General features: G+C 41.6%; 13 protein-coding genes and 1 non-coding gene across 14 annotated transcripts; 8 read left to right on the top strand and 6 right to left on the bottom strand.

Annotated features, from left to right (window-relative positions):
* Positions 1–610: 610 nt before the first annotated feature.
* Positions 611–4,111, top strand: V1516DRAFT_688142 (STAG domain-containing protein; the record flags this gene model as incomplete). Its single annotated transcript, XM_066923772.1, has 5 exons — positions 611–839; positions 887–1,135; positions 1,185–1,297; positions 1,347–1,442; positions 1,496–4,111. 5 exons carry the CDS (start codon positions 611–613, stop codon positions 4,109–4,111), a joined length of 3,303 nt encoding a protein of 1,100 aa, XP_066774750.1.
* Positions 4,050–5,248, bottom strand: V1516DRAFT_682623 (uncharacterized protein). Its single transcript, XM_066923455.1, has 2 exons — positions 5,133–5,248; positions 4,050–5,077 (listed from the first exon to the last, which is right to left on the bottom strand). Exons 1-2 carry the CDS (start codon positions 5,237–5,239, stop codon positions 4,180–4,182), a joined length of 1,005 nt encoding a protein of 334 aa, XP_066774749.1. The 5' UTR covers positions 5,240–5,248; the 3' UTR covers positions 4,050–4,179.
* Positions 5,249–6,665, bottom strand: V1516DRAFT_682622 (uncharacterized protein). The gene has a single exon (XM_066923454.1). It carries the CDS (start codon positions 6,468–6,470, stop codon positions 5,316–5,318), a length of 1,155 nt encoding a protein of 384 aa, XP_066774748.1. The 5' UTR covers positions 6,471–6,665; the 3' UTR covers positions 5,249–5,315.
* A 47-nt stretch (positions 6,666–6,712) lies between these two features.
* V1516DRAFT_657434 (negative regulator of Ofd1/Enhancer of translation termination 1) lies at positions 6,713–8,295 on the top strand. Its single transcript, XM_066920358.1, has 2 exons — positions 6,713–7,089; positions 7,143–8,295. The coding sequence occupies exons 1-2, from the start codon at positions 6,852–6,854 to the stop codon at positions 8,243–8,245; spliced, it is 1,341 nt and encodes a 446-aa protein (XP_066774747.1). The 5' UTR covers positions 6,713–6,851; the 3' UTR covers positions 8,246–8,295.
* V1516DRAFT_682619 (Arp2/3 complex, 34 kd subunit p34-Arc-domain-containing protein) lies at positions 8,243–9,496 on the bottom strand. The gene is made up of 3 exons (XM_066923453.1): positions 9,060–9,496; positions 8,590–9,006; positions 8,243–8,541 (listed from the first exon to the last, which is right to left on the bottom strand). The coding sequence occupies exons 1-3, from the start codon at positions 9,367–9,369 to the stop codon at positions 8,315–8,317; spliced, it is 954 nt and encodes a 317-aa protein (XP_066774746.1). The 5' UTR covers positions 9,370–9,496; the 3' UTR covers positions 8,243–8,314.
* Positions 9,497–10,723: 1,227 nt separating this feature from the next.
* V1516DRAFT_630578 (uncharacterized protein) lies at positions 10,724–11,929 on the top strand (the record flags this gene model as incomplete). The annotated part of the gene is made up of 3 exons (XM_066919934.1): positions 10,724–10,984; positions 11,030–11,083; positions 11,135–11,929. The coding sequence occupies 3 exons, from the start codon at positions 10,724–10,726 to the stop codon at positions 11,927–11,929; spliced, it is 1,110 nt and encodes a 369-aa protein (XP_066774745.1).
* Positions 11,930–12,477: 548 nt separating this feature from the next.
* On the top strand, positions 12,478–12,928 carry V1516DRAFT_617171 (uncharacterized protein; the record flags this gene model as incomplete). Its single annotated transcript, XM_066919355.1, has 2 exons — positions 12,478–12,619; positions 12,675–12,928. Coding segments are annotated over 2 exons (396 nt in total), but the record flags the coding sequence as incomplete, so codon positions are not given.
* A 666-nt stretch (positions 12,929–13,594) lies between these two features.
* On the top strand, positions 13,595–14,422 carry V1516DRAFT_682610 (uncharacterized protein). The gene is made up of 3 exons (XM_066923452.1): positions 13,595–13,687; positions 13,729–14,084; positions 14,136–14,422. The coding sequence occupies exons 1-3, from the start codon at positions 13,685–13,687 to the stop codon at positions 14,194–14,196; spliced, it is 420 nt and encodes a 139-aa protein (XP_066774743.1). The 5' UTR covers positions 13,595–13,684; the 3' UTR covers positions 14,197–14,422.
* Positions 14,423–14,425: 3 nt separating this feature from the next.
* On the top strand, positions 14,426–15,698 carry V1516DRAFT_682608 (Elongator complex protein 4). The gene has a single exon (XM_066923451.1). It carries the CDS (start codon positions 14,564–14,566, stop codon positions 15,671–15,673), a length of 1,110 nt encoding a protein of 369 aa, XP_066774742.1. The 5' UTR covers positions 14,426–14,563; the 3' UTR covers positions 15,674–15,698.
* On the bottom strand, positions 15,644–16,870 carry V1516DRAFT_682606 (uncharacterized protein). The gene is made up of 2 exons (XM_066923450.1): positions 16,480–16,870; positions 15,644–16,426 (listed from the first exon to the last, which is right to left on the bottom strand). Exons 1-2 carry the CDS (start codon positions 16,712–16,714, stop codon positions 15,726–15,728), a joined length of 936 nt encoding a protein of 311 aa, XP_066774741.1. The 5' UTR covers positions 16,715–16,870; the 3' UTR covers positions 15,644–15,725.
* V1516DRAFT_682603 (ras family-domain-containing protein) lies at positions 16,871–18,193 on the bottom strand. Its single transcript, XM_066923449.1, has 4 exons — positions 18,018–18,193; positions 17,792–17,912; positions 17,455–17,730; positions 16,871–17,399 (listed from the first exon to the last, which is right to left on the bottom strand). The coding sequence occupies exons 1-4, from the start codon at positions 18,024–18,026 to the stop codon at positions 17,158–17,160; spliced, it is 648 nt and encodes a 215-aa protein (XP_066774740.1). The 5' UTR covers positions 18,027–18,193; the 3' UTR covers positions 16,871–17,157.
* Positions 18,194–19,239: 1,046 nt separating this feature from the next.
* Positions 19,240–19,340, top strand: V1516DRAFT_t81. Its single transcript has one exon. It is a non-coding gene; the product is annotated as a tRNA-Arg (tRNA).
* A 205-nt stretch (positions 19,341–19,545) lies between these two features.
* Positions 19,546–20,802, top strand: V1516DRAFT_666983 (uncharacterized protein; the record flags this gene model as incomplete). Its single annotated transcript, XM_066920777.1, has 6 exons — positions 19,546–19,567; positions 19,618–19,779; positions 19,829–19,968; positions 20,015–20,329; positions 20,385–20,444; positions 20,497–20,802. The coding sequence occupies 6 exons, from the start codon at positions 19,546–19,548 to the stop codon at positions 20,800–20,802; spliced, it is 1,005 nt and encodes a 334-aa protein (XP_066774739.1).
* A 60-nt stretch (positions 20,803–20,862) lies between these two features.
* V1516DRAFT_630567 (mitochondrial 37S ribosomal protein uS19m) lies at positions 20,863–21,195 on the bottom strand (the record flags this gene model as incomplete). The annotated part of the gene is made up of 2 exons (XM_066919932.1): positions 20,863–21,095; positions 21,153–21,195. 2 exons carry the CDS (start codon positions 21,193–21,195, stop codon positions 20,863–20,865), a joined length of 276 nt encoding a protein of 91 aa, XP_066774738.1.
* Positions 21,196–21,219: the final 24 nt, after the last annotated feature.

Genomic DNA, 21,219 nt, shown 5'->3' with positions numbered 1-21,219 from the left:
AATATCCAAGACTTGTCTTTCCAAACATCGTATCATACCTGCTATCGAATTTACTCTTACTAAACCTCGATTCATGAGACCAACGTTCTCTTCTGCGATTCGGTCTGTTCATATTGGTACCTAGCCCGTAAATAATATCATTATATAGCTGAGATCATGACATGTATTTATACACAGTCACACGACACTGCAATTTCTAGCATTTGTTCGTACTACTTAATTTCACTATATCCTTTGACAGCTCAATAAGCCGTCTTATAATAATGTTACTTGTTTGGCGCCAGCCCAATGTGATTTCGCTTCAGTCTTCAGGTTCCGTCTGACTATCAAATTAGTTGTTGATCAGGTTCAGGAGGTACTTAATATGTTGACGAGATCATCGGTAATAACTGGCGGGCTTCGTGTTATGCACGTGCCACGATGCAAGACGCGTTCATGCCGCGTCGAAGCCAGCGCGGGACAAGTACTATCATCCGTCACCAATCTTCAAAGTAACCAGTATATTATAGCAAGTCCATTGGTTAATGCTTCAAAAAGTATTATAAAAAGATCTATATATTTGTGATATAATTTATTCATACTTAGATTAAAAATAAGAGCTAGCACGGAGATGCCCTCTTTGTTGTTGAAGATGAGCGAGACGCGTCAAGAAACACGTCGATCACTTCGTTCAAGACGTGCAGTCAGATATGTTTCGTCAGATGAAACTGGAAGTGAAAATGAAGCAGCATCAGATACAAATGAATCTGTAAGCGAGGCAGACTCTACCAACAATAATGAATATATGGAGCACCGGCTCACATTGCGTGATCCAGCACAGTCGAGGAGATCTCTCAAAAGTGTGTTAATGGTGGTGTTTCGTATTCATTTTATTAACACATAGCAGAACGGCGGCAGAGTCGAGAATCAGATATCAATAATGATGAGTCTGGTGACAACACGGAGCGAGTTCACGAGAATGACGACGTGGATGAAGATATCCAAACCATCAGCTCAACTAAGCGACGTGGCCGTCCACGGAAGAGTACAATTACAGTAGTGCCTGGTCGGAACAAAAATTCAAGACGTAAACGAGTTCGTGCTAATAGCGAAAGTACAGATACCAATGTTGCAGCCGTGGATAATGACATTTATGGTTTGTTGGTTCTCTATCGAGCAGTAAAAGGAGTACTAATTATGAACAGAGGCCGTGAAGGACTCCAACGTCGCTATAAGCTCAATGGCAATTGACTGGGTCCAGAACTATGAAGAAGACAACACTCAAGCACTGATGCAATTAATCAATTTTATTCTTAGAGTAAGACTACATTTCTACCTTCTGGCATTTTTTCCTAATAACCTTATAGTGCTCTGGCTGCCATGAATCCGTGACTTCCTATGATATAGAGGACCAAGATTCAGTTGCCAGTACAATATCTCAGATCCAAGAAGTTTTTGGTCGAGTATGGTTTCTTCTAATTGTTTAAATTTATAGACCGATTGCTAATTTAGATAGTCCACCGTGGAAGATTATCCATTGACCTCTAAGAAACCTGAATTCCGGAAGTTTCGACTAAATTTGACAAAATTTTTCAAAGAGTTAATAGTGAAATCTGGAGATAGAGAACTATTGTATAAAGACAAAGCACTTATGGAACAGCTAGAAGTTTGGGTTGGAGTTATGTCTAGTTCTGCATTACGATCATTACGACATACTTCAACTATTATTGGCCTTTGTATCTTAACCAGCTTGAGTGAGATTGCATCTTCAATTGCGGCGACCATCGGCAGCACTACGAAAATGCTCGAAAGAGAAAAGCAAAAGCGTCGACAGGCATCTGACGCGATAAACAGATTGCAAGGAACAGTTGATTCATACGCTGAGCATGCACAAGTCATTGATGACTACATTCGTGACTTATTTCAAACGATTTTCGTTCATCGCTACCAGGATATCGATCCCAAAATCCGTACGGAATGTATTAAGGAACTGGGAACTTGGATGGTGACTTTACCAGATACGTTCTTCGAAGGCTCATATCTTCGATATATGGGCTGGATGCTCTCTGATTCGCATGCTGCCACCCGACACGAGGTCATTCGGGCGCTAACCAGACTGTATAAAGACAATTATTTTATTGGGGGACTCCGACAATTCACGGAAAGATTCAGAACGCGGCTAACTGAAATTGCTACACACGACGTTGATGGTTTTGTTCGAGTTTCGGCAATTGAGCTTTTGGGTTGTATTCGTGACATTGGATTTCTTGAGCAAGAAGATGTTGATGAGGTCTGTGGTCTGCTATTTGATACAAACCATCGAGTCCGCAAGGCAGTTGTTAAACTGTTTCTATCTGTGATTGAAGATAAAGTATCTGAAACATTGGAAAATATAGGGTCTATGGAGGTACGCGATTACTTTGCTGGCAATGTAGATGAAACAGAACACAATAATTTGGAGCATGAAGTTGAGAAGTCGGAGATAAGGAAATCTTGGTTTGCTTTAAAATCTATTGCCAACGCATTAGAGCAATATAACGAGCAAGAAAATGTCGGAAATCCTCTCAAGACAGTGAGCTGGGAATCCATTCTTGGAGGCACGACTGAATCTAGAATATCGATTGCTGCCTGCGCATTGTGGGAAGTTTCGAACGAGCTACCGAAATGGGATGATGTCCTTGAATACGCTTTGGCTGATCATTCAGTCTCCGAATCGGACTCAGAATTTATTGGAACTCGACTAAGGAAAGCATTGACTCTGACGGCTCAAGAAGAGCATGTTATTCTTGATGTGGCGATCGGAGCTATTGCTTCGTTGGACGTAGCATCCGACCGACCATCGAAATCTGTTCCGAAATCCGTTCGAACTTCAGACCACCAAGAAAATATCCATAAAGTGTCTGAAGTTCTGATTCCATTACTTCCACAACTGCTTAAGAAGTATGCAGCAGATCCAGATACATCTTGCAGTATATTAAGACTCGGCAACGCAATGAATTTGAATGGTTTTCAGCTTCTACGACTAAATAAGTCATATGAGACTATTTTTGACAGATTCTGCTTGATTTACAAGAACTTTAACCAGATGTCGATCAGGCGAGAGTTTGTGCGATCTGTTGTACTTGGTCAAAAAAACGAGTACTTATCGGAAGTAGTTGAGATCAAGACTAGAGATTTATTGGATGACTTGAGTAATGATTTGCGTCAAGAGTTTGCTCAATATGATGATATATTAATGGCTGATATTGGTGAAGGATCTTTGATTCGAGTCTCAGTCTTAGCTACTAAATTGATGTATTTGGCACCGGCTATTCGGATCAATGAAGCTCTAAAATATACCGCTGGAATCGAGAAGTCGCTGTTAGAATTTTTCAAGATCTTGCTTTCTCGAGCAGCGTTTGCAGACGAGGATGAGCTTGCTTTGATGGTTGCAGTTATCACACTAGTCCGATATTATGTCATGTGGGAAGCACAGAATCTGCTTACAGCGAATCTGGTTGACGGACAGGAGAAATTTTCTCTGGACGTGGAAGAGATACTTAACTCATTGTCTATCATTCTGACTTCGAGCGTTGGCCATGACGTTCAACATGCGACCGTGATAGCGCTGATCGATATTTTGCTGATGGTAAGAGTACTAGAAACCAAACTAAACAGAGATTTCTGTTCAGCAGGAACCAGCGTGACTATGCAGACGCAGAATGCGATTATGAGATGTTTCAGAGCCGAGGAGCTTCAACTAGGTACAATACTGGAAACTCCTCTTGCGGACTACAGCTCTTTCAAAAAGTTCAGTTCCGAGATTACTGAGAAGTCTAGAAATGAAGGCGAGCTTGTGGAGGACATTGATCAGGACTGGGATGAAGAAATATCTCAAGCAGCGAATATGCAGCATCTGTTACTGGAAGAAACTGAAGAAGATCAAGATTCTGTAACAACCAAAGAGGTCAGAAAAATTGCATCTGAATTTGTTCTTTGCGAACTAGCTGGGAAAATTCTGCTGGCGTCTCAAAGCGGAATATTGTCCAAAAGATGTGGTCACCGGCTGCAGCTGAACAGTAAACTTCTTGGGACTGCGTATCAGTCTGTTGTGAAGCAGGCGCCAGTTGGACCAAAGAAGTCGGATTTGTGAATGAATTTTGTATTACGGTATAAAGAATACATTTATTGTTTAGTTGCTAATTTAAATCTTGAAATTTGCTAGACTTGATTTTCCGTATTAGATACTATAACTTTTGCTAACTTGCGTTCTTGCATTGCTCTATATTTGGCAATGATCATGTTTCGCTCAGCTTCAAGAACCATTCGTTGCGCGAGAGTTCCAGCCGTTTTCGGAACGCTCAGTAATTTCTTTGATGGTGGATTGAGGACAGGAGGTCCGTCGGCAACTTCTCCAAATTTCGGTTTCGATAAAGTGCCTTTTACCTTAAGCCAAGGGTCAGGTGAACCTGACCGTCTGCTTTTTAAGTCTTGATATCGCTGTTCCTCCTTTTCCTCGTCACTGTAATCCTCGCCGTCGTCCGTGAGAACATCGTTTGAATTTGATTTAGATTTTCTGGTGATAAATTTTTGACCATTAGCTTCTGCCTTTGCGCGCTTCTTTAAGCGACGAATGGCTTCGGAAGATGGGACTCCTGTCTTGCCTTTAACCATCGGTAATGCTGTGTCGACACGACGAGAAAACTCGAACAATGATTCATCAGGTCGAATTTTTAATGGCTCTCCGTGTTCTTGGGCTTTTTCAATCGCCTCTTGTCTTTGCTTCTGTTTCTGTTCTATTTTGGAACTTTTCTCAGATTTTTCAAGTTGCTGGCTAGACATAGCAGTAATATGAGTGCGTTTCCCATTCATACGGTCCATGAGCTCGACAAACGCCCTCGGAGTGTCGCCACCAATTGCTTCCTTTTTCTTTCTAGACTTCTTAACTCTTGCCTTGGCAGAATAACGAACTAAGGCTTTATTTTCGTTTTTATTCTCAAGGTCGTTTCCAATTTGAGTTCCATTTCCAGCGCTCAATTTTTTTTTCTCCCGGATCTCATGTTTATTTCCCAGTACCGGCGGCGAGTGTTGCCGAAACCGTCGCGGTCCCTTCGGAGTTCTGATTGATTATCAGTTAAAAATTAGAGCTGGCACTCGAGAAATTTGAATCTTACTTTACATGTTTTTTATATCGCGGCTTCATCTTGACTGTGACAGAGCAATAATAGTCTGAATGAATTCCTCGTGGGAGATGAGAGAAATAAAAGTCTAAATCTCCCATGTAATTGGGACTTCTACAGATTAACTCACCAACGTACTAAACAAATTTGGCATAAACAAAAAATTATTAATAGAAACTAACGATGGAAACGCTGCAGTTTCGCAGCGTTAACGCTGACTCCAAGTTCATTGTCCGATGTACGTTCGCTCTCTCTTACCAGACGCTCGTTCTGGCTAGTTAACTCGCCCGAAATGGATTTCGCAATATTATTCAAACGCGACGAAGCACTCGATAAGTACGAAACGGAATCATTTATTTGCCGCTCATCATTCTCATCTTCCTCATCTGGTTCAAAAGCTAAAGGTGTAATCTTGTCCGATCTTGAGTAATTGACTTCTAAAGGAGCGGCATGTTGCTCAATCTCAGAATCAAGCTGCTTCCGACTTTGACCGGTAGCATTCCATAAGTTCTGCTGCTCGTTACGGGATTTCTCCATGCTCCGTTCGTATTTTCCGGAAAGATCAGGGAGATGCGGTTGGAATAAAGGTCGAGTAGCAACTTTAAGATCTTTGATCAATTGGTCAGACTCCTTGACCTTGGCACCAACATTATATGAACGATACTCAATCTCCGATAACGTAGCACCTTGATCGGAGAGCATGTTCAAAGAACGAACGCCAGATGCAATAGCTTCATCGGCAAGATGTTTGGCATTAGTTGCCGATTTGATGGTTTCTTTATTAACAGCTTTGATCTGCTGTTTGATTCCAGAAAGTTGAGTCTCTTCATCGACTTCGTCATCTTCCACAATGGTATCTGTACTGAAACTGGTACCATCTCGAGCACGTCTCTCCGACTCAGTTTCCATGATCGAAGGATCGTAATTCTCGCTGCGTTTCGCAATATCAGGTGTTCGTCCTGAGAAAAGATCTTCGCGCGCAGCTTCAGTACTGGTAGTCATAACAGACGACGCATAGCCAGACTTTGTTCCTGTAGGGCCATAAGGATCGCTTTGGTAGCTGCTCGGTGTAGTTGACGAGTATCCAGCATTAGTTTGAGCTTGCGACCAATTCGAAGAAGTCGAAGCATAAGGCGAAGAAGAATATTCATAGTTATCGGTCTTGGACTGTGACGCTCTTGACTCGTACAAACTCGCTGCGTAGGGATTTACGGACGTACTTGGATTGGTGCTTGTTGGCTCAGTATACGGCGAATTGAACGACGACTGAGAAGACCCATCGTAAGGATTAGAATCCGGGGCCTGGTTCTTAGACTTAAAAAACTTCTTCATACTAATCGCCTAGCTTTTAGCTGTCTGGATTGAAAAATTAACTTGTACCTCCGGGAGCAAATGTAATGGTCTTCCGATGTTAGAGCCAGCTTTACCAAGCAGCACTGAAAAGAAAACTCTTCAACGCAATAACAATTATGATAAACTAGTCGAGTAGTTTTTGCTTTGCAAAAATTTACCGGTGATGTAACACAGATTCCGGACAAGGAGCCACTGGGAAAAGCTGATAGCTTGAGCTGAGCTTCTTATGAAACGAGCGTGGGGTTAGGCATCCTATTTAGGACTCCAATTGGGAACATTTTTCAAAAGAACTGGCCAACCTCCTTTGAAACAATTTTAACTATGACGCAGTTGTTGGACGAGAGAAATTCAAGATAAAATATGGGCAAACAAAGGAAGATGAATGGTCCACAGGGACTGTTGCGGTCGGCTAAACGCAAGAAATTGGAAATGCCGACATCATCCATCCGAACGGGAGAAACTGAGACGAAGGTGAAGAAGACAAGCGATTCCGAACAGAAAGACGTTGAAGTGATAGAAATGCCTGACACAATTGATACCGAAGACGAGCTAGAACAGTTATTTGTGCTATACGATAAGTATTTAGCATCCGACAGAGGTATGGACTATTTCACGCTTACAAACTTTCTGTGATAAAATCTAATAAACCAGCTGATCCGAGGCTATTATTTGCAATTATCCATGAGGCGGATCGTATATTACGAAATGCGACCGAAGCAATGCCGGCCAAATTTCATTTAATATATTCACATGCACTAGCTATGAATTCGGCATTTGCAAAAGATTCTCCAAAAATCGCAAACATAATGGACAGTTCTGACAATGCGACCAGTGCCAAGGGAAGCCATGACTCTCCTTTGGATTTTCTATATGCCGCTATTGAACGTGCTGATATCGGTCTCGCAACATATCCTGATAATTTTGAGTTACTTCTGTTTCGTTGTGATACAGCGGTTACACTTCTAGAGCTGCGGCTAAAGAAACGGTCGACTCGATACAAAAATATTGAAGATAGTGCTAATTTGTTCCAAAACGCACTGAACGATTTCGATAAGTCATCTGAGATGTACAGTAACCAAATGTATAAAGAAATTAATTTTAAAGAGGAAGAAGGAGATGACAGTATTCCATATAAGGTATCTGGCTCAACGTATAAAACTCTGCTATTCCGAATCAGCAGACTACTGGAACTTACGTTTGAAAACGAATATTTCACCTCGTTGTTTCCGAATTTTTACAAATGGATTGACGCAAAGTATAATGAGGCATTTGAGAAGTATCCCACTGATTTGTCTTATAAGCGAGCTAAAGGTGAACTCCGACTATCGCAAGCAGCACCGTATTTGGTCGTCAGTGAGCGTCAATATACTGTCATGAGCAACAGCGATAGTGAGAATGAGGAGATAGCAGAGGAATACAAAAAGCAGGAAGAGGAGGCGACAAAGACAGCTATAAAGCTTTTGAAGGAATGCATCGATTGCTTTGTGCAAGCTGAAGTAGATGAGGATGGAGATTTTTTGGTCACTATTGCTGAAGCTCAGCTGTCGCTTGCCAACCTTCGAGCAGGTGAAGAGCAGGATAAACTGTATCAAGAAGTTATGGAAAGATTGACTAAGGCTCAAGAACTTGGAGTAGGGGATTTTTCGGATGTAATGGCAGATTTACAAGGCCATGATGATAATGACCGGGAAGGAGATCACGATTCTACGAAGTTTTCTTCGTCAGATGCTGACGAGAGTAATTCAGATAGCTAGATAAAAATAGAAAGACCTACAATAGAAATTTTATTGAAATTGCAAACATATAAACTATTTAACCGCCATTCAGCGAGTTCCAAAGCGTCTTCCTGAAGCAGTAGTTTTCTTGTCTTCATCTGTTTCTGGTTTCGCACGGTTCAAAACCTTAAGGAACTCGGCTACCCGGAAACGCATGCGCGAATGCATGTATGCCTTTGAACATTTGATGTGATAATGGAAATAATCACGGAATATTTCGATATGAGAAATGCAACCATTTCTGCGTTCACGAGTAATATGACGAGGGAATAGAACTATACATCATTAACAAGGTTCAATACTATGTATATCAGATAACCTACCAAATGTGACGTAAGCAATATCATCTGAAGTCTTCAATCCTGGAGCACTTCGGATCTCAAGAGGTGGCTCTTTGTTGGAATACAGCACCTGTGGGGCGTTTTGGATTGCACGACGACGAGCATCGACAAACTCTTGCAAAAAGACTTTTCCAAATACACTGTCGGTCTCCTCGCGAAAAAGAATCGAAAAGATCACCGTAACACGGTCATGAGATGCACGAATATAGATTGATTCTTCTTCTCGATAATGAAGTGACTTAACCTCTGTACCACTATCTTCAGGGACCGATAAATCCAACGAGTTTTTCGCTGCCTCAGCTGAGAGATGGTCAAACTCATCGAATGCTTGTTCAAATGGTGCCGCAAGAGCATTACGCTTAAGCAATGCTATCTTAAGTATTAATTCTTCCTTCTCCTCTAATTACAGCATGTTAATACCGTTCCGAAATATTAAACCATTGAAATCTAACCTGGCGTGGGAGGAAGGTTCTCCAAATCAACCACCAACGAGAAGTCAAATCCATTTTCGGGGGGAGAAATAATGTAAGATCCGTACTCGCGTTCAAGAAGAGCGTCGACTCCATATTTTTCGAGATCCTTAAAACATTTGACTGAAAGAGAAATCAAAATCTTGGTTTTTGTTTCCGGAGTCGAAACATGATAAGTAACGTTATCGAAATCAGAGATGATCTGGTCAATTGCTGTTGCCTGCGCATCTGGCGCAAAACGCTCTTGCAGAAGCGATTGGATCAAAAGATTGTGATACTGTAAAAGCAACATTGTAGACTCTATCTATGCGACCAATTGACCGATGATTGGATTGTAAGGTTGTCACTTGATCCTTGATTGGGTGTATTAAGGCTTAGATTTCATGTCCTAGATTTCCTAAGCTGTATCCAAGAATATGGATTACATTTATGAGTGTTTAGTGTAGTTGTAGATGTCAGATTTCAAGGCACTACACAACTCTTGTTCCATGACTAACATTACTTAGTGAATTCAATCTAAAATCTGCTTTTTTATTCTGTATTATATTTAGAAATATTTGGAAGATTGGCAAATACCCAAGTGTAATGCTTTTTACGTCTCGTTACTGCTTAGGATTTACCTCTATAAGGCATTAGTATTTGCGAATAATTATGTAATATAAACTGTATATGATACAGTTTCTTAATCAAATACTAACTGTAGTTTAGCAATGCCAATTATTTGAGCGCCAAATATTGGAAACACGCACTTGAAGATATTTCTATATCAAACTCTACCAAGTGCGTTGCAATAGACTGACTCTCTGGTCCACCTCGCCCAGAGGTCTGACAGACCGAATGAGATCTTGATATCTAATTCTAGATCAGTGTCAGCTATTCCGACCATTATTCTTGCTTGAAAGACAAATTGCAAAACAAAGAAATCTATTTCACCAAGAACGCGCTTACCGTTATGCCCTTACAGCATTACATTTTTGCGCCATTGGCAGACAGGCCCCTTTCTACTTTGGGATTTCGCCCAGCGATCGGACGCGACCCTTAATGAGCTCTGAGCGCGTTTTGTGAAGGTTTCGGGTCGTCGCACTTACGTATGCTCGCCTGTGTTTCGTGTACGATTAAAGGAGGATAGTTTAATGGCTTTGGGCTCGTCAAGCGGATCGACAAATCAAACTTGACTCCTGTGATCCTCGGCAATGGTGGAGGCTCACTTAAATCGGTCTCAAATCTACGATTTAAGCGCGTTCTAGTTGTTTGACGCTATAATACGAATCATTTTTCTAAATATACTTGGATTTTTATCATCATTGCTGTAGCTATCGTCATTATCGTACCTGAAAGTGGCACAGCTCAGATAGCCAAGCTCTTGATCCACGTGACATCGCGTTGACGGACAAAAAGTCCAACGGCTCGGGAGAGGTCGATAATCTCAATTTTTCACTCATTTCATCAAATATTTGGTGTTCAATTACTTTACGGAGATTCTATATATCTAGTTATATTGTTTCTTTTCCTACAGTTGCCATTTCGATCGCTTCCTTTGCGCTGCGGCCGCAGCTGCGCACACAATTGCATATGGTACTATTGCGTATTCACTTGTCAAGAAAATCTTTGTAAGGCTGCCTTCGTTTTACTTCCATCAATCCATCATGGGATATTATAGTACTGTCAATTCAAAGTTTTCGCACGCGCTGGTAAAGGCCAATGTGTCTGTTTCGCGCCAAACGAAACAGATAAATTGGTCTATCACACTTTTTACATTGGCATTCATAGATGCCGCGATTGTGCTTGCCTTTGAGGGATACGTCTTTGGCAAGTTTGAAGCACATTTGAATTCTGATATCGACGCCGACCAGCGAGCATATACAGTTGCTATTCCTACGTATTTGGCTTTATTTGTATTTGCAGAGGTATTTCTTCTTAGTTTTGGTTCGAAATTTTATACTAAATATCAGGTATATCAATTGTTTCTTTGCTATGACGCTCTTCGTTGTGAGAACACTATCCAAGTAAGTTTGTTCTTTGTACAGCTCGGACTACTGGCGACTGACATTGTTCAGTGTATCGGAATTGCACTTTTTAATACAGCCATGCTTGTCTATGCCGGGATACAGTATGACCAGCTCGATCGTGCTACAAGGACACTCTCATCGCAGCTGGTTGGAGCCAGTGAGGATAACTATGTCTTGGATCCGTCTGCTTGGGGAGATATCCAAGGATTCCTGATAGCGATTATGGCAGTTATTGGTGTAATGGGATTTTTAATGTGTTATGTCATGTTTAAACTGTACGGGATATTCGGTTGGTCGATTTACCAGCATATTGGAGCGGACATCCGAATGAAGCGGCGATATTTGTGTTACCAGATTTACATCACTCTACTGAAATTTGATTTCTTTTTTTTTGTTGGATTCACAATTCAGTTTTGTGTGATCGTGCTAGCTCGGAAAGATGTCGAATTCGGTCTCACCATCGCAGTTATTCCGTTGACATTATTGGTTTTTGCACTTGCTACAGTTGCTGTGCGACAGGAAAATGAGATTGGCGTTGCTGCCGTCTTTTTCATCTTCCTTTCCGGAATGGCATATTTTCTGTTTAAGTTAGTCCGTATGTACCAGCCTTCGCAGTCGTGGAAATACATTGCAGCACGGAAATCTTTGACTGCATTTGCGGTGATTACACTTGTTCTCATTGTCGTGACCACGGTTAATTTGATCATCTGCGCTCTCAACTTCAACAAGGGGCTGAAACAATCGCTTGCCGACGAGCGCCATAGTTGGTTATGGCACCGTCGAGAACATGAGATGATCCAGATGTCGACTCCGCCTACTAAACGGAGATTTTCTCTGGACTAGATTTGGTTCCATTTGATTTAGTTTTTTTCTGCTGGGCTGTCACGGGATACGGTGTTTTTAGGGATTTAGTTCGATCATGATATATTTTTGGATATTCGATATTTACTGTATTACTAGTGTGTGTATTTCTTGAAATCGAAAATTATTTGTTTCAGTTCTCTCCGGCCTTTATAAGATTCCAATATCTGGCTGCGCGGTGATCGGACAATTACAAATCCGTATTGGGAGGACATCTCCCAACTAGTAGATGCCGCTGACGGGACTGATATCAAAAGTCACCATTTTCTCGGTTATAAAGGGATATATCCATTTGCGCTTAAATTTTTCTGGTCATTGTGGAATAGCGTTTCTATTTATTTTGCTCTTACTTCTCCGTGTTACATATTGAAATAATGATCGCATCCGGCTCGCGTAGTGGTGAATCACCATCGTCATCGTCATCGTCCGATCTGACCACAGGAATCGACAATGCCACCAAGATCAACACTCGTTTTCTACACCCATCTTCAATTTCACTTGCAATTATGAACCAGAATTCCAGTTCAGAAGCAGTTGCTTTGCGCCAGTTCATGCTGGTCGACTCGCAACTGGAAGATTCCGATCGAGTCGCTTTATCACGAGCTCTCTGGCATATCAATGTTGGATCGCTAGTTTCCGGGAGCGCGTTGAGCGCATATATGGCTCTTAATTGTACGTTTCTATGGATTATTGAATTATGAGGATAAACTAACTTCATTGGAATCAGTTTTTCGTAAGAGCATGCTTGCACTCCGCTTAGTAGGCCGCGCCGGCTTTGGTGTAGCCGGTTTCTACGCTGGATCCCAAGTTGGCATGTGGGCCGGCACCGACGCAGTTTCACGCAAGTTTCGCCGTAGCACTGCAAATGGCGAGACTCGTCCTGCATGTAGTGCAGCTATGGAACTTGTGGCAAATACTCCGCAGATATCCAAATGGCAACGTTATTTTGCTGGTGAGCGGCGGTTGATGGTAGACCTGATTGCTGCATCCAGTGGAACGCAGTTGCATTTAAAAGAATACGATTCTGCCATGATGACAAAAAAGTGGAATACCGATCGCCTATTAGCCATTAAGATTATGGCTGCTGAAACAGTTTCCGCATTGAGAGAATATCATGCTGTTCCATACAGCATTCCTGATCGGTTTGCGGTAGGCGTGGCAGAATACGAACGTTATGCTGAAGAAGCAGAGGTCAATCAGATGGCTTGCTCACAGAAAAGGAAGGATTGGTTGGCTCACAAGACCGAGATGCGTCGACGCTGGCATAATAAATTCAATCGTGACTCCAAGAACGATGATTCGGTAGATGAGGAAGAAACGGAAAACATTACTGCTGAGCAGTCTGGGCGGAAAAACATGCTCAGGCGACATCATAAGCGCTGTCGCAGATCCAGAGAGCCTAGTAATGATGGCGGCTTGCTGGATGCAGACTGTGAAGGAGCCCATCGCCAATAGCTTTCTAGGCAGTTATCGCCTGTATTTGTCGAACGATTATCGTCGTCAATGGTGATTGATAGTGATCGGATTTGGTGGGCGTAATGGCATGGATTCTGATAACCAGTACCGGATTTTATTTAGCAATTAAATTAGTTCTATATACGAAGTAAGAATATACTGAAAGATAACCCGTGTATATTGGAGTAGGGTAAACCGACCAAATTACGCAGCACACAGGACAAATCAAGCTAAAGCTGCTCCTAGAATACTATTAGTTATTTTCTATACAGAATTATCAAAATGGTAAGAAGTCAGAATTAGAAATATAAACACTAACGATTTAGAGTCAATCATTATATACAATTCCGCCAACTACAACGCAGTCTCTCCGTAAGCTGCGTTTTGGTTCCGCACGCGCTCTTACTCCGCAAAGCAGGATCTACAAAATCGACCCAAAGGAGCTATGTATAGTCGAGCAGGCACCGGAAGAAATATATAAGTCACTGGAAGAACTGGCAGATGCATTGCCAGGGAATTCACCACGATATGTGGTGCTGAGTTATCCCATCGTGACGGCAGACGGAAGGCACAAGTCACCTTATGTGCTGTTATATTATAAGCCTGAGAATGCTAATCAGCAGGCCAAAATGTTATACGCTGCTGCTGTTGAGTTATTTAGAGCACAGGCTGATGTGAATAAGTGAGTTTTTGTCATAGGATAATATAGTGTCGACTTATTCATTGCTCTTAGGTTAATCGAGGTTGCCGACGAAGACGAAGTTCTAGATGTGAAAGATTTGCTGAACGAGTGATGTTTAAAATGCCTACATCAATATATGAGCTGGTACTGCGGATGATGGTATTTTTCAGCTTTTGTTGATATTGTTGATATTTGGATTTTATATGGTTTTCTCAATAATTAAAGTATTTTGATCTTGTAGTTAATCTTGTATATTTCTTGAATTCTTCTAAATGTGTATATTTGGCTTTATTCGAAAGGAATTTACGCCGACTTAAGCAAAATATATCTTGTCAGATTATAGAGTTTTAGAATAAATGTGAATATGAATGTAATTTCATTATCCAAGAGCAGCATGCTATCCCTTACCCGCAGCTGACAGAAGTAGACCTGGTAATAATAGATTCAAATATGAACAGAAAATTGACTCTAGGCTAGAAATGTCATTTCGAAAGCGCAACGAGAAAGCGGGAGTATCGGCGCGGACTGCACCAGTGTTGGAAAACTCTTTCTCGCAAGCGAGAAACGATGCCATTGCAGGAATACAGCTACCACCCAGTTTGCGGAAGTCGCCATTGTTTTCGCATACGACCGTCCATTCGACAGGAACGCCAACCTTAGACGACATTCTCGGACATAAGGGGCAACCGCTGGGTACCTTGATTATCATTATGGAAGATGGTGTGACGGATTTCGCGTCGGTCGTAGCGCGATGTTATGCCGCCCAAGGCTCTGAAAACCGCGATAAGGTTGTGGCAGTCGGGGTAGATCAAAACTGGAAAAGTGGTCTTCCAGCTCGAAGAAAAAGATCAGAACTGTCGAAAAACTCTACCACCAATTTTTCGGTATTGGAGCAGGAGAAAATTAAGATTGCATGGCGATACAACCAAAGTCGAACATCTTCGCATGCAGTCGTTGATGATTCTGGATATTGCGCACATTGGTCGTTAGCTGCACGGCCTCTTTCAACGCCAGAGATCACAGTGATATCTGTGATTTGGGATAATGGACAACTTTTGTTTGAAGAAATCATCTCAGAAATTAGTAACATCTTAACTACTTCTTCAGGAATAGTGCGAGTCGTGATTCCTGGGTTTCTTTCGCTTCCATTATACCCTTCTGAGCATTCCTACAATCCAAAATTGCTATTACCATTCCTTTTCCGGCTGCGAACACTTGTCCGTACCTATCCTGATCGAATAACTATTTTAATTACAATGACTTCAACGCTATTCCACGAGCCGACTGATCGCCAGACCCCTGGGAATCTTGCCGTCTTGCTTCCCTGGATAGAACAACTAGCAGATGGCGTTCTACAGTTAGTGCCTTGCAGACTTAGCGAGGACGATCACGAGTCTTCATTTCAAGGATTAGTTGAAATTATGAAACTGCCTCTTGTAAGCGAACGAGGAAGTATGGCCGTAAGAAAAGCAAAGTATGCTTTTAAAGTTGGCAAAAGTGGCATGAAAATTGAAAAATGGGGTACCCCTCTCATTATTGGAGGGCAAGAGAAAACGGAGTTGTCGGAAAAGATCGGTCTAAGATTTTAGATAAATAAAAGTATATAAACATGAAACCTGTATTTACATGAAAGCGGAGAACTTAGTCGTATTTGGACTTTGAAAACTTGGTCTCACTTTGCGAAAAATCGTCCGCTTGGTCGACGCCTTTTCTTTCTAGTTCAATCAAACGATCAAATTCGGCTGTTGACTCGACTTCTGGCATGGAATCCAAACGTGCATCGTTATCGGTCTTTTGGAAGGCTGCGAGCGGTTTTGGACCACCTCCGCGAGATGATTGTACGGGATCTTTCGAACCATATCTCGAAGGTTCATGTGGGCGAGAAACGCGGTCTTGTCCTGCAGCTCGAGCACGGACAGCGTCCCAGGAGTTTTGGGAAGATTCAGTGGGAGAATATCCACCGACTGAAAAAGGCGTAGCCGTAGCGGGAGCTGTTTGTTGGGTAAATTCACGTTCACGTTCTGCTTCTTCGGCATCGATGGCCAAATCATCATATCCAGGACCCAGCGCTTCCAGTGAAGACGGCTGGCTCCACCAGTCAAAAAGCGGATGTGTGCCCTGCTTGCCGTTCGTAAAGTAGCTGATCCAAAGACCCATGATCGGTCGATATGCCGTTAGGAGAATCGCCTTCTTACACTCGGGCCGGTCGCTGAAATCAGTCGCGGTACCAGCGGTAGACATGATAATTCCTACGGATCGGCCGCCTTGTAGTCCAAAAAGTGCGCTCAGACTGGTCATCGAGGTAACAAAGGTTGGCATATACCTCTTCGATCCTCGGTATCCTGCAGTTATCAGCGCTGCTCATATTAAATTTCGACTTTGATCTAATACATACCCGCCATTAAAAAAACAAACCCGCCAATAACACCGCCAATGAATCGATAGGCGCAGAACCGATTCAATTCCCACGCGATATCGCGCCGGTCTTTCGCCGTGAGCTTTGCATCCGTCTGCCAAAACGCATCCGCATACAATTTGGCTGTCACAGCTGTCTGCGGAGTGAACGTTATTTCCTCAGTCGGTAAGGGGCCTGGGTTCCGAGTTGGTGGTACTTGATACAAATCTGCCATTTTCCAGCTGGCGGATATTATGTTTGGTGTGCAGTGAGAAAGTTAAGAAACTAAATGATGAAATCACGGAACTCTTGAATCTTGTGCTCCGAGCTCTGCTCGCCGCATCTGTTCGTACTTCCATTCTTCGAGACCAAAAGAGAAATTACCGAAAATATTTGAGAATAAAGAGTAAGATTACAGAAGAGTTAAAAAAATAGGCACAATAATGTTTTCATATCATCGCAAAAAAGTCTGATTTGTACAATATTTGAATCCACATCAAGCTAGCAATACATGTCCAATTTCTTCAACACAACGACAAACATTTCTGGTAAAGCGTGCAAAACACTGTCCAGCAATGTACCGAACCGTGAAAACTCACATGTTTGTGCTCCACTAGCTCCATCAGAACACATTCACGAACAGACAGAACAACCCGTTATTCATAATCCCAATTTCATTCAAATAATCACGCAGCAAGACCCGCTACTTGCCTTTCGATCGACCTGTGGAGTAGTTCCCGCAGGTGCAGAGTGCGCTGTGCCAGTTGTTGCCTCAGTTGGCGTTGATCCTCCATTTTGTTCGCGATTATACCGTCGAATTTCACGGACAAGATTATAAAATGCTTCGTCAACGTTGATACGTTGTTTAGCAGATGTCTCAATGAAACTACATTTAAAATCGGCAGCCAACTTTTTTCCTTCTATAACAATTATTAGAATCTGAATTATGATGATTAGCAATTAAACGAGGTTTACCTTGTTGAGAAATTTGACGTTCGGTTTCTAAATCACACTTATTTCCTACCACAATCATCGGGAAGTAGCATTTATCTTTGACCCTTAGAATCTGCTGCTGGAACGAGAGAATCTCCTGAAACGAAGCACGGGAAGTGATTGAATATACGAGAAGAAATCCCTGACCTGCTCGCATATATTGTTCCCTCATTGCAGAATACTCTTCCTGACCTGCGGTGTCAAGGACCTCTAATAAAGCGACTTCGTTGTCAATAGCGCATTGCTTTCTATAAGAGTCTAGAATGCTTCTTGTTAGTACTGAAGCAAATACTACTCGTTGAACAAAAATCACTCGTACCCTCGATTGTAGGGTCGTATTCATCAACGAAATGACTCTGGATCAGCTGGATCGTCAGTGCAGACTTTCCCACACCTCCGCCCCCAACGACGACTAGTTTATATTCTTGTAGAAACTGAGACTGAATAAAGTCAGCTAATGCTTCAATCTGTTTAGACATTTCATTGGACAGGAAATGCATTATATCTCACTTTGTTGCCGAGAATCCACACAGAGTTGAGCTTACCTTTGACATTATTACTAGTGCAGCTTGCAGTAGTTCGAAATCAATAGTGAGCAAGTTCAATCAACCCAAAAGCCAAAAAAGCTAATTGAAGTATATCAAATATATCACACGTTGTCAGATCGCAGACCCAAACCAAAATATATACGTTATCAGTGCTAATTTGAAGTAAAATATAGTCGAATCGAATGGATGTCTAAGGCTCCACCAGCTCTGTCCCGGTCGATGAGAAGTACAGGGCTGGTAAGGGTTCCGTGATAAGCGTGGCTCGGTCTCAGCAAATTGGGGTCAATCCACGTACAAGATCAGGCCAAAAGGACCAACTAAAGAAATTTTCGTCAATGAAATGAGCATTTTAAAAGCTTACGAAGGTATATTCACTATTTTTATCGTCGAGTTTGGTGCAGACTTTGTTCTGCATTTCTGATTGGTGGCTAGTTCTCGTCGAATTTTTGATTGCGCTCCGGAAGTCTTTCTTTTGTTTGAAGTTCATTTTCCAATTTATCAGATCATAGTAACAACAACTTAATCGATTCAATCAGTACGGTTATTATTTAGCTAAAATTATACCGCTAGGACGATTTACACATAACAGAATTGAATAGGTTTTAAGATTGTCTGCTGGATTGTAGCCGTTGTAACAAATGCTTACATATAATATTCCCAAATAATGTATTTTTCCAGGTTCTGACTCATCTCATTCTATACCTATTTAGCATAGTCATAGTCGCTGAATTATGCAAGTATCAACTTTAGGACAAAGAGGTATACTTCGATAGTTTTTGATTTGTATTTGCATGAGGGTTTGAGAGCAAAAATTCGAATTTCAATGACCACCATCCATAATCTATCCTTAGAAAGTCCTTTGCAGAATCTACGTTATGTAAAGTCTTCATGCAATTTATTCTTCCTTTTCTAGTCAAATACTCCTCATATTATTAAAATTACTTTTCCGATCTATTTCTTAATAATCACATTACTGCTTACTCACGACTATGAAATATTTCGGATCTGATTCTGTGTTTTCTGTTGCATGTCCATATTTCTCTCAAGAACTCTTTAAGCTTCGTTCGCAGTTACTTTGAATGTCCCTTGGTCATAAGCTTATTACGCTGATAAAGTCGTGATATAATTTATACTGCCACGAGCTAAAATGTAAGTTTAACCCCAACCTTAACACGTAGTAGAAAATAGTAGTCAGATTCTGTTACTAATCCAATTTTCAGCTCCATTGGCCTAATGGTAAGGCGTCCGCCTCCTATTGTGAATACGAATTTGTGATGGGGACACAGCGGAAGACTGCGGGTTCGAGTCCCGTATGGAGTGAATTTTTTTTTGTCTGCTTCTCTCAGAATGTATATTTTCATTGTAAAAGTCAAACAATTTAATTAGTCCTTGTTTGCGGATTGATCATTTGCGGAGTACAAAATTTGTGTGGACTTGTGGATGAATCATTGTTAACTGGGACAAGAACTTAACTTTTTCTTCGTCTTCTGTCATGTATTTCTATATATAACCAAATGAGAACAGCATGGCTTCCTTATATTTTAAAAGTACGTATTCTAATTGAGACAATTCTTTCGGATCACCTAATGATAAATAGAGCCTGTGGACCCAAGCGCAAGAGCTGAAATGACAAGCGAATCGGCCTCTCAAGGCCTTGATATGGTTGCAACATACAGAACCTTTCTCCAAGAAGATCCGGCAATGACTATGCCGGTAGCGGCGATTGAAGCTTTAGTTGTCCTTTTAGGCAAGACAGAAGGCAAGCGTTGCATTATTTCGTTGATATGTTCGCTCTAAACATGGAATAGTTTCGACAGCTTCCGAGCTAATTGATATTCTTGCAAGAGCGGTTGCGGAACTAAAAGCAGGCGTAAAAAACGCGATTAGTTTATCTGCTGGATGTGATATGTTTCAGAGATTTGTTCTTCGCAATATCCAAGAATATGGAGTATGATGACTATGATGTATATGTCAAATCAACCTAACAAATGCAGGATTGGGAAGCTTGTAAGCGCCATTTAGTCACAAATGGGGGACTATTTTTACAACGAGCGAAAGAATCGCGGCATAAAATCGCGGAACTGGGATTACCTTTTATTCGGGATGATGATACCATTTTAATACATTCTTATTCTCGAGCAGTGACTGAACTCCTGTTGCTGGCTGCTCGACAGCACATTCGATTCAAAGTCTTCGTAACTGAATCAAGACCAACTTTTGAAGGTCGCCGAAGTGCTCAAGTTTTGCGAGAAAACGGGATTCCTACTAGGATTATTGTCGATAGTGCTGTAGGCTATGTGATTCAAAAGGTGAACTGATCAATTTTGTCTCTTTATCTGGGAATAGATATGCTAACATGATCAGACTGACAAAGTTTTCGTTGGTGCAGAAGGTGTTGCGGAAAGTGGCGGTATTATTAATCGAGTAAGTAGATTTGGTATAGCTTGACTAGGCAATGTCGTATTCATATTGTTAGATTGGAACATATCAAATTGGACTATTGGCCAAAAGTGCCAACAAACCTCTGTACGCAGTTGCAGAGAGTCACAAGTTTGTGCGATTATTCCCTCTCTCGCCGTTTGATTTACCAAATCCTCCCCCGCTGTCTTTCAGCACCGAGGATGATAACAAGGATGCTCTGTCTGCTGATGTGGATGGACTACCTAGTGGACCGTTGCTGGATTTTACAAGCAATGACCTAATAACTGCTTTAATTACGGATATCGGCGTTTTGACTTCTAACGCGGTAAGTGAGGAGCTTATTAAGATGTGGTACGATTGATAGAAATCATATCTATGACAATTTCAATTTATATACAAAATGACTCCAACAAATACCAAGCTATCTCCGCATTTGCCCTTTGAAGGAAAATCTCTTTCGAGTGGGTACAAATTCACCTAATTTGTAGCCGACCATCTCTTCTGTAATTTTTAGTGAGAAAAATTCCATACCATTATGAACCTGGAACGTGAGACCGATGTATGAAGGTAGAATTGTAGCAGATCGTTGAGCAGTCTGAATCGGTGCATTCTTCTCGCGTGCATAACGGACTGGTAAAGGATACACAAAAGGACCTGTTTTACATAATTTTAGAATCTCGTGAATGACTGTATGTACATATGTGTATTTACCCTTCCAGACGGAGCGCTTCAACAATGTCGATGACGGCCTCATTAATGATATTACTGATGTTCTCAT

Source organism: Lipomyces oligophaga (genome assembly GCF_038497815.1).
Source record: "Lipomyces oligophaga strain CBS 7107 unplaced genomic scaffold V1516scaffold_13, whole genome shotgun sequence".
In the NCBI taxonomy this organism is placed as follows: Eukaryota; Fungi; Ascomycota; class Lipomycetes; order Lipomycetales; family Lipomycetaceae; genus Lipomyces; species [Lipomyces] oligophaga.
Note: the sequence above shows the minus strand (reverse complement) of the source record. Positions and strands in the feature narration are given on the sequence as shown.

What these genes read in the sequence shown, in the direction of transcription:
- V1516DRAFT_682623 (XM_066923455.1), bottom strand. Translation starts at nt 5,239, where the DNA reads ATGGGAGATTTAGACTTTTATTTCTCTCATCTCCCACGAGGAATTCAT. An exon ending in CGATATAAAAAACATGTAAA is followed by an intron (nt 5,078 to 5,132) that starts GTAAGATTCAAA and finishes ATAATCAATCAG; the next exon opens with AACTCCGAAGGGACCGCGAC.
- V1516DRAFT_682622 (XM_066923454.1), bottom strand. Translation starts at nt 6,470, where the DNA reads ATGAAGAAGTTTTTTAAGTCTAAGAACCAGGCCCCGGATTCTAATCCT.
- V1516DRAFT_657434 (XM_066920358.1), top strand. Translation starts at nt 6,852, where the DNA reads ATGGGCAAACAAAGGAAGATGAATGGTCCACAGGGACTGTTGCGGTCG. An exon ending in GTATTTAGCATCCGACAGAG is followed by an intron (nt 7,090 to 7,142) that starts GTATGGACTATT and finishes CTAATAAACCAG; the next exon opens with CTGATCCGAGGCTATTATTT.
- V1516DRAFT_682619 (XM_066923453.1), bottom strand. Translation starts at nt 9,369, where the DNA reads ATGTTGCTTTTACAGTATCACAATCTTTTGATCCAATCGCTTCTGCAA. An exon ending in GAACCTTCCTCCCACGCCAG is followed by an intron (nt 9,007 to 9,059) that starts GTTAGATTTCAA and finishes TGCTGTAATTAG; the next exon opens with AGGAGAAGGAAGAATTAATA. An exon ending in TATTGCTTACGTCACATTTG is followed by an intron (nt 8,542 to 8,589) that starts GTAGGTTATCTG and finishes AATGATGTATAG; the next exon opens with TTCTATTCCCTCGTCATATT.
- V1516DRAFT_682610 (XM_066923452.1), top strand. An exon ending in GCACAGGCTGATGTGAATAA is followed by an intron (nt 14,085 to 14,135) that starts GTGAGTTTTTGT and finishes CATTGCTCTTAG; the next exon opens with GTTAATCGAGGTTGCCGACG.
- V1516DRAFT_682608 (XM_066923451.1), top strand. Translation starts at nt 14,564, where the DNA reads ATGTCATTTCGAAAGCGCAACGAGAAAGCGGGAGTATCGGCGCGGACT.
- V1516DRAFT_682606 (XM_066923450.1), bottom strand. Translation starts at nt 16,714, where the DNA reads ATGGCAGATTTGTATCAAGTACCACCAACTCGGAACCCAGGCCCCTTA. An exon ending in GTTTGTTTTTTTAATGGCGG is followed by an intron (nt 16,427 to 16,479) that starts GTATGTATTAGA and finishes TGATAACTGCAG; the next exon opens with GATACCGAGGATCGAAGAGG.
- V1516DRAFT_682603 (XM_066923449.1), bottom strand. An exon ending in ATACGACCCTACAATCGAGG is followed by an intron (nt 17,731 to 17,791) that starts GTACGAGTGATT and finishes GAAGCATTCTAG; the next exon opens with ACTCTTATAGAAAGCAATGC. An exon ending in ACGTCAAATTTCTCAACAAG is followed by an intron (nt 17,400 to 17,454) that starts GTAAACCTCGTT and finishes TAATTGTTATAG; the next exon opens with AAGGAAAAAAGTTGGCTGCC.